The 13,852-nt window shown below is 50.0% G+C and overlaps 1 protein-coding gene across 1 annotated transcript in view; it reads right to left on the bottom strand.

The window, feature by feature from the left end:
* CDS1 (CDP-diacylglycerol synthase 1) overlaps window positions 1-1,427 on the bottom strand; it is a 29,130-nt gene extending 27,703 nt beyond the window's left edge. Inside the window, exon 1 of the mRNA XM_059470314.1 lies at window positions 1,280-1,427. Coding sequence (XP_059326297.1) covers window positions 1,280-1,366 — 87 coding nt within the window. The 5' untranslated portion in view covers window positions 1,367-1,427. The remainder of the gene's footprint in view (window positions 1-1,279) is intronic.
* Between the last annotated feature and the right edge of the window lie 12,425 nt (window positions 1,428-13,852).

Genomic DNA, 13,852 nt, shown 5'->3' with positions numbered 1-13,852 from the left:
TAGCCATCAGAAAGCTTGTTTCTTAACTTCAATTCCAGTTACCCAAATGAGACCTTCTCTTTCATTTTATTCAGACAATTGGCAGCTGTAATGTGGTGATGTGCCTAACTTTTGTAGAGATAAGCCTTAACTCCACAGCAAACAAAAGAACAGCACTGTGGCTGTTTTGCCACTGTAATGAACCTGATGCATAGACTTAGTATTTCAAAAACCTCTTGCCTTAGCAGAAATGTCATACTGTAAGTCCTTTCCAGGCCAGAGGTGAATGCCTATCACTTAACAGGCCATAAAGCAGAAAGAGTTGCTGAGGAAATGCTGACACAGCCTTTAAATGGAGCAGATCACTGTTCTGAGTTAGTTCCAGTGCTACTGGACTGGCCCAACCACACTGAAGCATGCTCTTGGCCTGGGCCGGTGTCCCAGTTTTCTCCGGGATAGAGTTAATTTTCTTCCTAGTAGCTGCTACGGTGCTATGTTTTGGATTTAGCAGGGGAATAACGTTGATAACACACTGATGTGTTGGCTTCGCTGAGCACTGCTCAGCCCAAGTCAAGGACTTTTCTGTTTCGCGTGCTCTGCCAGTGAGGAAGCGCACAAGGAGCCAGGAGGGGCCAGAACAGCTGATCCGACCTGGCCAAAGGCTCTCCTGGGGGGTACTGGCTGAGAAAGGCCGATTGATTGCTGCTCCTTGTTGGGCAGGTGGCGAAGAAACTGCATTCTGCACCACTTGCACTTCCTTGGGTTTTATACACCTTTTTGTCATCTCCCTTCTCATTAATGCCACTATTTCATTTCAATTATTAAACTGTTCTTATCTCAACCAACTGGTTTTACCTTTTCTCCCCGGCTCTCCTCCCCATCCCAGCGGGCGGGGGGAATGAGGGGTGCGAGGGAGCGGCCGGGGGGTGCCCAGCAGCGCTGGGGTCACACCCCGCCATCCGCTCCCTAGGCGAGAGGTGAGACACGACACGCAGCCACGGCGCTGGGCTTTCGCTGCGGGCCCGGAGAGAGCCGGGCCGCTCCCATTTCGGTCTCGCCACAGGGAACGGCAATGGGGTAAAACACGCGTGGGCACACACCCCCTAACCTGGCACCTGGCCCTCTCTCTCCTCCCGCCGCCCGAGAGCGCGGCCGCGTTACAGCCCGGGAGGCACCGGGAGGGTCCCTGGTGCCGGGGCCGGGAGAGCGGAGCCCCACGGGCGGCGCGTCCGGGCCCTGGCGGAGGCAGAGCTGCCCCCCTGCCCCAAAAGCCGCCGCCGCCGCCCCCGCGCGTTCTCACCTTGTCGCTACCCGCCTCCTCCTCCTCCTCCTCCTCCTCTTCCTCCTCCGGCTCTGTGGCCGCCCTCCGCCGCCGCCGCGCCGACATCGCGCCGCGGGAGCGCAGCGCCCACCCGGCGGGAGCGGGCGCAGCCGGGGCCGCGATCGGGACGGGGAGGGCGCGGAGGCCGCGCCGCGGAGCCCGCCCGCCGCTTCTCCTTCCTCCGCCTCCCGTTCGGAGCCCGGCGCTGTGCCCACCAGCGGGGAGGCGGCGCTCCAGCCGCGGACGCCGCCGCAGCTCGGGCCCGCAGCCGGACCGGCGCCCCGGGAGCGGAGAAGCCCCGCGTCCCCGCGGCCGCGGCTGGGGCGGGGCGGAGCGGGCGGGCGGCGTCGCTCGCTCAGGTGCGCCCGGCGCTCCGCCCCCGCCGCCGGCACCGCCCCCGGGGCGGGCAATGAGCGCCCGGCCCGCGGGGCTCCCGGCCCGCTGCGTGCGGTGGGCGCCGCAAAGAGCCTGACCCAGGCGGGGAGCTCCGGGCTGTTCTCTCCTGGATGCCGGAATGGCCGCGGGACGCTGCGTGCCTGCAGCCCGCCGGGAATCCCCCGGGAGCCCGGGACGGGCATCGCCAGGCAGCCCCGGTGGCAACTTCGCATCAGCGCCCGTGCTGCAGCCCCGCGGGTTTCGGTAGAGTGCTTTGTTTCCTTCTGGGATACTCATGGCCACCTGCTCTGTGTCCCTTTATGAGGACAGGTGCTTGGCTCGTCCCTGCCCTACCATGCCATGTGCCCTGCCAAGTGTGGTGCCACCAGAGTGCACAGAAACGAAACGCACCTGACTAGGAGCTCACAGTGGAGAAAAGCGCTCTGCAAGGCCAGCTACAGTGCTGAATTCCCGCAGCACCCTGTATCGGTGCTTGTGCCACTCCACCGGTTTTGTATGGCCACTCTCAGCCTGGCCATGCCAACAGCTGGCTGCCAGGGAGCATTCCCACAAAGACATGCAGTCCAGATGTCACTTCCATGTCCACACACCAGCTCACTGTGCCTGCAAACACAGGGCCAGCACCTCCTGTGAAGCAGTGCTGAGCCACTCCTGCTGTCATTTATATTGTCCTTATGGTGACTGGCTTAACCAACCTTAATTGGTTTTGTTTCATTTTTTTTAAGCTTTATTACATAAACAAGATTATTATTATGTCCCTCCAAAAGTATGCTTGGTATGTTTTTAAGGTAAACATCATGGTTCAGAGCTGATGCTGTGGGTGGACACGGATTATGACATTAGTAAAACAATTCCAGTCTTTCTGCCAGGAAGTGGGCACACCTCAGTATTTCAGACAAACAGCCATTTATGTGAAAGATTTTACCTGTGCACTGCAGACAGTCTCAGGGGGTAGTATGTCTGCAGCATCCCCCAAAAAACTGAAGAAATTTACTAAGAGAAGGGCTGGTCCAGCACAAGGCAAAGCAGAGACCCACAGCTAGGCCCGACAGGCTACAGAGGCAGTTTCTGGCATCATGTCCCTTGGTGAGATAATGTGAAAGGTGAAAGCAGCAGCCCACTGCAGGTCAGTGATGTGGCCATATGGCCGGGCCAATCCAACACTTTACTCTTCCTAAGTATAATTTTGATGTATTTCTCCATAAGTGAAATGGGGTAAATTGAGTTGGAAAATTTCAGCTCTCCTTGCTCAGAGTATGAGAGGGTGAGAAACAGATCCCCAGCAGGTCAGAAACCCAAACCATACAAGGTGAGCAGAGGGGACCCCGATCAGTAATGAAGCATCCTTTCCACTCTCTCCTTTTTCAATATATTTCCCCTACTGACTTTTCCCTTGTGAGTGTTCCTCCAGCAAAGCTCTCAGAAGAAACCAGTTTCCCTTACTCCAAGTGCAAGATGTGCCTTTAGCCTGTTGGCCCTGCAGATGGGAGGAGCTGTCAGGGGGGAAAGAATAGACGTTTATTTTCTCTGTGCAGAGAGAATAAGGAGTGGTTTCTCTGGTCCCCACCCCTTCACTTCCCATGGCTGCTGCAGCACGTGGAGCAGACATCCAGGCTGTTTCCCCCAGCATGCAGCTCCCACATGTTCCTCAGTAGCCTGGGTTGGGGTGGACACCAAGTGCCCTGTTTGCACCGTGGAGCAGCTGGGTCTAGCTGAACAAGTACATGCCTTGTTACAGCCCTTCCTAGTAAACCTGAAGTGAAAAATATAGGGCTAGAATGACCAGATTTCTTTTGCCACAGGAAAAACCTTTCTGTGGTCAATGAGACAGAGACTATCCTTCAATACCTGTATAAAGATCATTAGGCAGATCTTCACATCCCATCTAGGAGAAGAGTAAGGACCTCCATTTCTTCTACATCTGTGCTCCATCCCTAACCTAAACAGTAAAGGGAAAGATAATTTTTTTTAGAAAAGCTGAGAGGAGAAAAAATATTTGTTTAGCAAATGGTGTGTTGGAAAAAAGCAGCAATAATGTCAAAGAAGGAAAAGGTGAAGTAGTCAATGCATATTAATGAGCAGAGGCAAGGCAAATTCAAGAAGATAAGTCAGTGTACAGCAAGCAGTGAACAACTGGTGACTGTGGGATGAGGGGTGAAGTCCTCTGGGCAGGGCCACTGGGAGAGAGAAAATTAAAAACAAGGACTAGGCCCCAGTGGGATCAGGCAGGAATCCAACCCCAGCTTCGCTCCTCTCTCCCAACTGGGTGTTCCTGCTCCTGTCATCCACCTTTTCACCCACAGAGTGCTCAGAAGTGCAAGAAGGGACAGCAAAAACAGTTGTATCACAGCAAAGCATTTCAAGCCTCTCTACCTCAGAGGAAAGAGGCAAGGGGCTCCCAGAAGAGTTGTGGGGCAGAGGGCTTATGGATGGAGCAGATCATGGGAGTGTGGTTGTCCTGCTTCTCAGCTGCAGCGCCTTGCAGCCATGGGAGCCTGGTACCTGGTTAGACTGGTCGGATGGGAATTTTCCAAGTCAACACCCTGTTACTCAGGTTCCTTTGGGGCAAGTAACTACACTGGCTGGAATGTAACATCACTTCTGCAAATGTTGTGACTAGGCATGGTTTCACAATGTGTGGCAGAAACTTCCATGTGCTCCCAGGACAGAGGGATTAGCATGTCAGCTGACGACTCTCCTGATATTCAAATACTATCAACTCTCCTGGATGGATTTCAGTGTCTTGAGGTGTGAGGCCTCAGAGGTTTCTGCTGCTCTGTGTTGCTCTGTTCCCTCATGAATTTAGTGGCTCAAAGCTGCCAGTACACAACCCAAACCTCATCTACCGACTCAACATTATCTGCAGCACAGGGAAGCTTCTAACAAGCACATCCTTGCACTTCCCCCTCTGCCCCAAGCTAGGACACATCACCTGCCCCGCTGTGCTGCCCCCTGCCCTGCACCCTGGTTATCCAGCAGGCAGATCTGCCTCCTCTGCTGCTGTCTGAGCCCGGAGCTGCCTCTGCTCTGAGCCCCGACCTGCGTACAAAAGGAGGAGTTTTCTGCAGGCAGACACAGAACCAGAGCCCTGACATTAAAGGAGTTATATAAGCCCTTACACAAGCTGCATCCACGCTCCTGGAAAGGCAGTGGGCACAGAGCTGCTGCTGACTGCCCTGAGCAGCAGCAAGGCCCTTGCATGGCAAGGGGCAGAGTGGAGCTGCTTCATGGCTGCAGCAGCAGAAGGAAATGGAGGGAACTGCTTCCCTGTCTGCTCAGAACCTGGGGAACAGAAAGTATCTGTTTCAAAACGTGTTGGAAAGAAAGGCACATGTGCAGTTGTAACACTGAGGATCCCTATTGCCAGCAGTCTCAGAAACAGAAGTGGTTTGCAGGGTCTGAGGTTTCTTTTTAATGGATTCCTACTAATGCACAGAAGTGAGACAAGTGGAAAATGTTGATACCTACTGGTCAGTACAGATAGCAATGTTAGGCCTTGTCAGCAACAGTTCAGTATCCTCTTAAATAATATCAATTATGAACAATATTGTAATGCACTGCTTTCAATCAATTTTTTTTTTTTTTGCATCCCTAAATCATTTGAAAGAGGATAACCCCAAGTCAGAAAGAAGCAGAGGAAACAGCGATACAACAGCCTCAATCAGGCTGTATGATTGCTCTCCAAACACAAGTCTAGCTATTAATACCCTGTGCTCCCCTGACGAAACCAAGAGCTGCAAAACACTGCCTGGTGCTGCCTTGAGACAGTGCATGGGAGCCCAGGTGCTCAGGATATGCTTAAAGCTGAAATTCCAGGTCAGAAGCTCATTATTACACAACTTGTACACTCTGGGATGAATCCTCCTCCAGCTCTAGGCTCTAGACTCAGATGCTAAAAAAAGGGAAAGCTGCACTGAAATATGGGCTTGTATGAGGTTGCTTCCCCCCCTTTAATGAATAGAGCATGAGCTGTAATACTGTCTTACTGGGTTTAACAGGGGTCAAAAGCCAGTGATACTTTGCCAAGGCATCCTGAAGAGAGCATACATATCTATATTTTAGTAATTTAAATCTACTGACAGCACTGAATTGTTCTTTTGTGTTTAGTTAATATGTCGTGTAATCTGTTTTCATTTGCTAGTCTGGCATAAAAACCTCATAGTCTGTGGCATTTGTGGTCGACTGTTTGCTTATTAGTTGTACATTTGAACTTTATAAAATAGGCCACTTGTATGCCAGTAAAAACAAAGCAACAAAACAAACTGACCTCATTATTTCCAAGTTATGCACTAGAGTCTGAGGAACACAATCTAGTGACCACTGTGAGAGTTCTGGCAGCAGGAACCTTTGCCCTAGGCAGCTGTCACCTTCTGTTTGGTCCAAGTGACTGAGTATTGCACAGCTACTGAGTTATCCTTTTGCCTTTATTCCTATCATAATCCCAGGGATGGTCATACTCTTTCCAAAAAAAAAACAAAGAAACCAAACCAGGGTTCATTTGTGCATTTGTGGTGGGTGCTTGGCAAGCTGCTGCCGTGTTTGCATTAGACGTGAAATTAATTCTTGAGCTTGTTGAGGCTGTCTGAACATGCCATGAAATTGCAACACACCCTCCTTGTGCAATCACACGTGCACTATGCGTTATATTACCCATGCAGATTCTTTCTTGTCATACAAACCTCCCTTTGGAATGCCATAACTTGCAACTCTTCTTTTTGCAAGGAGATGTGGGCATGGAAAAAGGTGGAGACAAGTCTGATGAGGAAACAGACTTGGCAGGGGTAAGGACTGTATGTTTACAATTCCAGCTGGGAAAGGCTAAAGGGGTAACCACTGGATTGTTTAAAGGGACAAATGGCACCACTCTGTCAAACACAGGTGGCTGCCAGAGAAAATGAAGGAGCTGGCTCCATTCTAGCCAAGTCCCACAAAATGTAGCACTGGCAGAATCAGCTGTTCCCCAACAAATTCAGTCTAAAGTAATTGGAGAAACTAGCTTACCCTTGGGCAAGGGTAAGTCCCTTGGGCAGGACTGAAGAGCAAACCGTTGTTCAAAAAGTTGCATAAGGTGCTTTTTAAAGGGCCTCAGTGGATACACAACAGCTCTTTCAGGTGACCCCATGCACAGCAGCTCCCCAGCCCTTCAGGTACCAGCCTGGGGGAGACTCAGGGGGTGCAGGGACACCCCATCCCTCACAGGACACGGTCAGGAGCCCCAACACACAGCCTGCAGCAGGCAGGGCAGGAGGAAGAGGAGAGTGGGTGCCTCCTACACAGCTCCCATCACTCTGTCTGGCAACACCTCCTTGTCAGGAGAAGCTTGGCCAAGCAAATTGTGCCCAGTGCCACTTCCCAGCGGTTTCCCTGGAGGTGGAGCCCATTTATGTTAACACATATAGGGCTGGCACCAGCCTTAACACCACAACTGCCTGCAATTCACAGCCAGCTGCAAGAGATAATCCCTTCTGTATGAGGTCAAGGCAGCAATGTTTGTGCCCCAACTTCACTGCCCTCCTCAATCCCAGCTCACTCTGGCTTTTCCTGTGTAACTGAGCAGACCACGACGCTCTCTGATGGACAGACTCTCAGGGAAAGTGCTTTCCTACCACTCTATGAGCAATCCCCATTTTATCATCTGGCAATACTCACGTGCTCCCCCACAGGCCAGATATGAGGCTGAGCCCTGGTCCCATCTGTGGGAATTTTGCCATTTTAGGCCAAGGCAAAAGCTCTTTGACAGTTTCAGCAATATCTCCCAACCTCAGGTTAGAGTAACTTCCACAGGAGGTATTTACTGTTTACCGGATTTGTGGTGCACAGAGCACAGCTTGCACTTGTCTCTGCTCTCTGTCACTGGATTTGCTCCCCTCCTCTTTGTGTTGCTTTCTATACGTTCCATATAATTTCATTTAATTGAGCTCCTGTATTACCCACTCTATTACATTTCAGTTCATGAGAAAAGTTCATCTAAGGTATGATAAGGCATATCACCATTGATTTTTAGCAGTTTATGAAATATCACTCTGTTTTGCCAGCAATACCATCTAACTATCTTATCTCAAGGGACAGGAGGAGCATTATGGCCCACTCAGAGTGTATTTTATAAGTGGTGAGCAGCCAACAGGATGCAATTAAGCCAAGTATTACAGTCACAATCTGCAAAGGTTGCCCTGTAAAGTCTTGGTTTGCTGCCACTTTGCTGTGGTAGTCCTCAGACTGAAGTACATCTTGTACTTTACAAAGGTGTTCCTACATATTCACTTAGGAGCATTCTCTGAAAGTTGTCTTCCAGTGGTATAGCTGGTAAAAATACTAGGTATAAAAATACTAGGTAAAAATTCTAGGTAAAAATACCCTAGAAATTACCTGCTGGTTATACATCTTTTTCATCTTTTTCCAAACCCTGTGCACTGGAACTGTGTTACACGAGATCCTGAGGTTTTTACTAGGGGGATACCTGTTGAAAGAAGCATCTTCCCTGTAGTTAAAGAGTCAAGACAAAGTGAGCTTCAAAAGATGGAGACTTGTGGCCTATTCTCTTTTGTTCTTTGTGTTTCCAGGTTTGTGGTTGAAAGCCTCTCAATAAATCTTGACCAGTGACTTTTGGATATTTGCCATAGCACTCCCATTTCTGATATCACTTTTCTTCTCCCTAAGTCACCAGCACATGCAGAAGCAGCTCCCGGGAAGTTCTTCTTATCCCTCTTTTTCTTATCTGAAAATGCCAGGTTTATTGGGAAAGCACTTGATCCTGGAAAGCTTCTTCTAGAGACTTGCTATGTGTGCTAAATGGGCAAAGGCACCTGGGCTCCATCAGTGTTGCCTGTCCCGCAAGCCCCCAGCTGGATGTCTGCCTTGATCACAAGGAAGGAGGGGTCTGCAACACCAGGAGGAATGGGTACTGGTTGCTCAAAAGAGAATCAGTCCCACCTTTTAGCATTTTTAGCTCTTTTGGGGGCTGTGACCAAAGTGGCTGGTCCGCAGTGAGCTACTGCCAGAAGAGCAGGACCCAAAATGGGAACGGAAAGCAACAATAGCAAGGGGCTTTCTGCTGCTTCTATTGTTGTGCCAGACAAATGTCTGCTTACCTAAAGTCTGCAGTGTGAAGCCAAAACAAGAGAAAGAAGTCCAGAACCATATCCTCAGGCTCACTCTCTGATCCAGGTAATTTTTTTTTCATGTAATTGCAAACTAAAGAAATTTCCTGTGTGCCAGCACAAGAAGACTCAGTTTTAGCCAGCTGCTGTACCAGCATGGTGCTTTCTGAACAGCATCCTTCACGCCCTCATGTCACATAGCCAAAGATAGTACTGGAAGAAATTACCTGGATATCTTATTACAGCCAGGAATTCCCTGCTGTCCTGTCCCCAGTGCCACTAGAGGTTGATGCAAGCTGCACAACGTGACTTGACATCACTGGTTGTGAGAGATGAAAAGGAAAGTGTGAGTGTAATCAGAGCAAGAGCTGATAGAGAGGACTGAGAAACATGTAGAAAAATGACAGTTTCCTCTGTGGGGCAAGAAACAGGAGTGTGCTTTATCCCAGGAGTTCTTGACATTACCACTGCAAACCGAGGCAAGAACTGGGATTCAAACTCTCACAGTAGGAAATTGCCCCTTCTGGATGCAGGCTTTTTAATGGTCTACATTTCTGATCCTTCACTAGAGAGGGAAAAGCAAGGGGGGAAAAAACCCCTAAAACACTGAACAGTTCCCCTAAGGATCCAGCTTCTCACAGAAAAACCTGACCAGCGGTTTTCCTGCTTCCTCAGCAGCTCCTTCACACCTCTGGAGAGCAGGTCCAGCCATCCTGTGCTTCCCTGCGCCGGGTCATCCCCAGCTGTGAGCCTGCTGCCCCTGCCGAGCAGCACTTCATCTTCTCTGCCAGGGAACGGGCTGGAGCCCGACAGAAGCCACCACATCCCCTCAGTCTATAGCACACAGCACTCACCTTGTTAATTGCCTCTAACAAACATAACTCAACTTGTTAATTACCTCTAACAAACCCCCAGGCTGCTGCTGGGGCCAGTGAGCTGGAGTTTGTAGGGCTGGGAGGGAGGTAACTCTTTCCTGCTGCTCAGTGCACTGCCAGGCTGCTCTGCTCCAGGCTGTTCTGCTCCAAAGGCAGGAATTCTGCACACCAAAAGCAGCAGTGGAAGCTCCAGCCCTGACCCATCCAGGGAGATGCTCCTGCCCCTTCCATTGCCGCACCACAGCCACTCCTGGCATGGGGCAGGCAGACGCACACTCTCCCTCCTGACTGCACGAACTGATTTGTGCCTTGCTGCGGTTTCCAGCACCGGCCAGCGCTAGGTGGAGCTGCCGGAGCGAGCACGGAGCGCCGGGATCCGGCCCCAGCATCCTAGCCCCGCGTCCCAGCCCCGCTCCCCGAGCTCCCCGTGCTCCCGACACCGCCCAAATTCCTCGGCTCGTTTCTGTGACACCGAAACTGACACGGAGTATACCTCTATCAGTGGTTTTCTCCATCCTTTGGGCTGAATCCGCTAATCAATGAGACCCTGTCAGCCTTTGATGTGATGGAAAATGCTGAAATATGATTTTCTAAGAATCATAAAATTATGCACATAGTGATGGCCGTCGCACTGCTTTCCCCCTCCCACCCCCATTTAGATCATCAGTTTAATGATTTTCAGTTCCCTGACACTGGACCACGCTGTGCCAACAGCTCCTAAGCAAAGCTCTCACTGCTGATTTCCGTGGTGGGGCTGCTCAAAGATCAATAGCAGCCATGGCCTAGTGTACATAGATTTGTCTCACAGAGTGAAAGAAACTGCATAAAAGGTCCAGCTTTGCCAATTAGATTTCCATACATTTTTGCTGCTAATATGGAACTGAAGCAAAGCCAGACATTAGTTTTAGCCATAGAGTATATGTGGTTATCCACATCAAGAAATCCCTCACTTGGATGCCAGGGCAGTACCTGGATCCATATCCAGCTGTTGTGGGGGCACTCACTGTCCTGTTCAACTGGTCAGCCAGGGCTGGGGGATGATGGGTGAACTTCTGTTGGATTTAATTGATGTCTTTATCCACATCTCATATGCACACACACTGCAGAGTGGGAAGTTTCTGTGCAGCAATGTTCAATGGAAGGGAAAAGGAAGGTAACTTTGGAAGAGTGGCACCTTCACAGCCCTTAGGCAAAGATGAATGAAGGGGATGGAGCCCCGGTGTTTCTTGCCCCTGCTGTTGCACACCTGGTACACTTTGGCATCACTGTTTGCAGCAGGCTTCCAAAATAGTTTCTTTGCCTGGGGCTGATTGGCTGCATGCATCCAGTCCCCACAGAATTCCCAGCTGGAAATGAATGAGGCCCCTCACCAGCCACCACAGCACAGACTGAGGTGTGCAGAGGCAGCAGCAGTCCCATTGCTGCTGCTCCCAGGTGGAGAGAGGGGCCATCCCTACCATAAGCACTTTGGTCCTTAGCAAGTCAGAGGGAAATGCCTTGTGTGAGTGCCAGGTCACATCACGGGCACATCTGTGCTGGCTGCAGTGTTTAGGGGCACCACACGGGAATACACAAATATGGGAATGTTGAGAAATCTGTTGTGCGGGGCAAGTAAAGAGTAATGCCACAGGGCTTTGGAGGCAGGATGCCAGCAGGGAGGTGGGTGCACCTGCAGGAGATCCCCGTGGCCACATTAAATCGATGTGTGCTGTTCCTACAACGTGGTGTAAGAGTGGAGGTGGTGACAGGTCCTGGAGGTGGAAGCCGGACAAACTTCAGGTAAAGTTTGTATTGCCCAGAGGGGAGAGTGCAGTGTGGGCAGGGCCTGAGCAGGGCATGGGTCTGGGCTGGGAATGGGTCTCGGAACAGGAATGGTCTCGGGTGAACCTGTGGGTTCTGGATGGAGACTCTGCGCTTGTAATCCTCTCCTCCTAGATTCCCCCAGCAGGGGTCAGGCTGAACCAACGATCACAAATCAAAAGTAAATGTAACTACTCCGTTTCAGCAGCAAATATTCTCAATGTTCCAGAAACGAGAAAAATATTTTGCGTCCCTGAGGATACGGAAAATGCTTGAGCATTTCACTTAAGAACAGCAAAAGAAATATTGAAGTGGTAACAGAGGTGAGTGCAGGCAGCAGCCTGCGACACCCTCCTCTTTGCAGCTGTTTTTAAAAGGCAATGACCGTGTCCCGTTCACACTCAGCCTCCGCTCCCAGTTACTCTGGGTACGCTTCAGTGTCAATGCAAAGAGAAATTGGGGCAGAATGCTGGGAGCGCAGCGGGGCCAAGTGACGGGAGCGCGTCCCCAGGAGGGACCGGGAGCCCGGGAGGGCCGAGCCCGCAGCATCGCCACCGCCCGACAGGGAAAGCGCTGCCCGCACAAACCATTCCTGCGCGGGCACACGTGAGTAACGCAGAGCGGTGCCGGCCCTAGGGCGAGGCCAGCACATCCCAGAGAGAGCTGGCAGCGTTTCGTGGTCCTCGGCACTCTGCAGGCAGCCCAGGGAGCCCGCGGTGGCATCTCCCGCTAAGCGACGCCTCTGACCTAAGCTGTCACCAGAGGTCTGCGGGCAGACACTCTGCAACAAGAATGTCAAAAAGCAGGTGAGATGTACCCAAAGGACCGTCTCCTGAAAATTCTTTTGGCCAGCTTTGTCTCAGTTTATCACCTAGCAAGAGGACACAGGATGGCATTTCATGCGTGGAATTTTAATGATAAAATTATTATATTTTAGTGTATTATTGGAGTCCGATTTTGTAGTCTTACAAGAAATTTCCGTTTCCACATCTCCATTAAATGTCTGATTCATTTTCTTGGCTCGTGGTAATGCCTCAGGCTACATCACTAAAGAATCAGTGCTCTGCATTAGATAAATATAAGACCAAGTCTGATTAACCTATTAACTATTTTTAATTAACTTTTACTGTTCTTCAATATTCCGTGTTTTTGAGGAAGCAGGAAGAGGATGAGAGCAGGCTGGTGCTGTAGAGATGTATAGAGCTAGCATATGGACCGAGATTATTCATCATCATTGGCAGCAGCTCCGCTGTAGGGAATCTTGCAACAACATCACAATTTTCCTCTAGAGTGAATGTCATAATGGACACATTTGTGGGGTGAGTTATGGCCAAGATAGAAAAAAAAAATTCAATCTTTATAGCGTTTTTATGCTCTGTCTTCCTTTTTGGTAATCAGATCTTGATTAAGAGTTCGAATTAGCGCCCAGAAGAACATTATGCTTTCCTGGCTCAGCTCCTTCCCACGATGTAGGGCAGACGACAAATGATTCAAAGGCTTTACAGTGCTGCTACAACAAAAAGGTGTCTATGTACCCATCCACCACTTTGGGAAAGTAACGGGCTGCCTGCTTGCAATGAGGAACATATGGTAGTGGCAAAATATTTTATTTGCTAAATAAAGTGACTGCTTCATTTAGTTCAGACAGGCTCCTCTCACAGCCACGATGACTTATTAGGGAACAAGCCGGGCAAGGTGGGGTTCGCTGTCTCTGCTGTTGGGGGCTGGAAGAGCTCTGTGGGGCAGAGCAGCCCTTCCTCGAGGGCAGCACCCCGCACGATGCTGCAGTGCGGGCTCTGTCTCGGCAGCTTGAGGAACATCTGACCCTGCAATGCCAAAGCACGTTCGACCTTTTAATTTTAGGTGTTCTTATGGTTTGGTTGGGGTATTCTTTCCCTTTCAGATACACTGGGACCATTCTGGTGGAAGTGAATTTTGAGTGAATTTTGGAGCCATAGCTGCTCCAGCACTCGTACTCGTACTTCTTCAGCCTCGAACGAGCAAAACAGCTTGCTTCTTTCTTTCTTTCTTTCCTTTCTTTCTTTCTTTCTTTCTTTCTTTCTTTCTTTCTTTCTTTCTTTCTTTCTTTCTTTCTTTCTTTCTTTCTTTCTTTCTTTCTTTCTTTCTTTCTTTCTTTCTTTCTTTCTTTCTTTCTTTCTTTCTTTCTTTCTTTCTTTCTTTCTTTCTTTCTTTCTTTCTTTCTTTCTTTCTTTCTTTCTTTCTTTCTTTCTTTCTTTCTTTCTTTCTTTCTTTCTTTCTTTCTTTCTTTCTTTCTTTCTTTCTTTCCTTTCTTTCTTTTTTTTTTTTTTTTTTTTTTGACAACGCTTCTCCTGCGTACCTGTGAATCCATACTCACGTCTTCCTTACTGCCTCCCGGGGAGGCC

The sequence above is a fragment of the Ammospiza nelsoni genome, chromosome 4 (assembly GCF_027579445.1).
Source record: "Ammospiza nelsoni isolate bAmmNel1 chromosome 4, bAmmNel1.pri, whole genome shotgun sequence".
NCBI classification, from domain to species: domain Eukaryota; kingdom Metazoa; phylum Chordata; class Aves; order Passeriformes; family Passerellidae; genus Ammospiza; species Ammospiza nelsoni.
The sequence above is the reverse complement of the archived record's forward strand: the minus strand, read 5'-3'. Positions and strand labels throughout refer to the sequence as shown.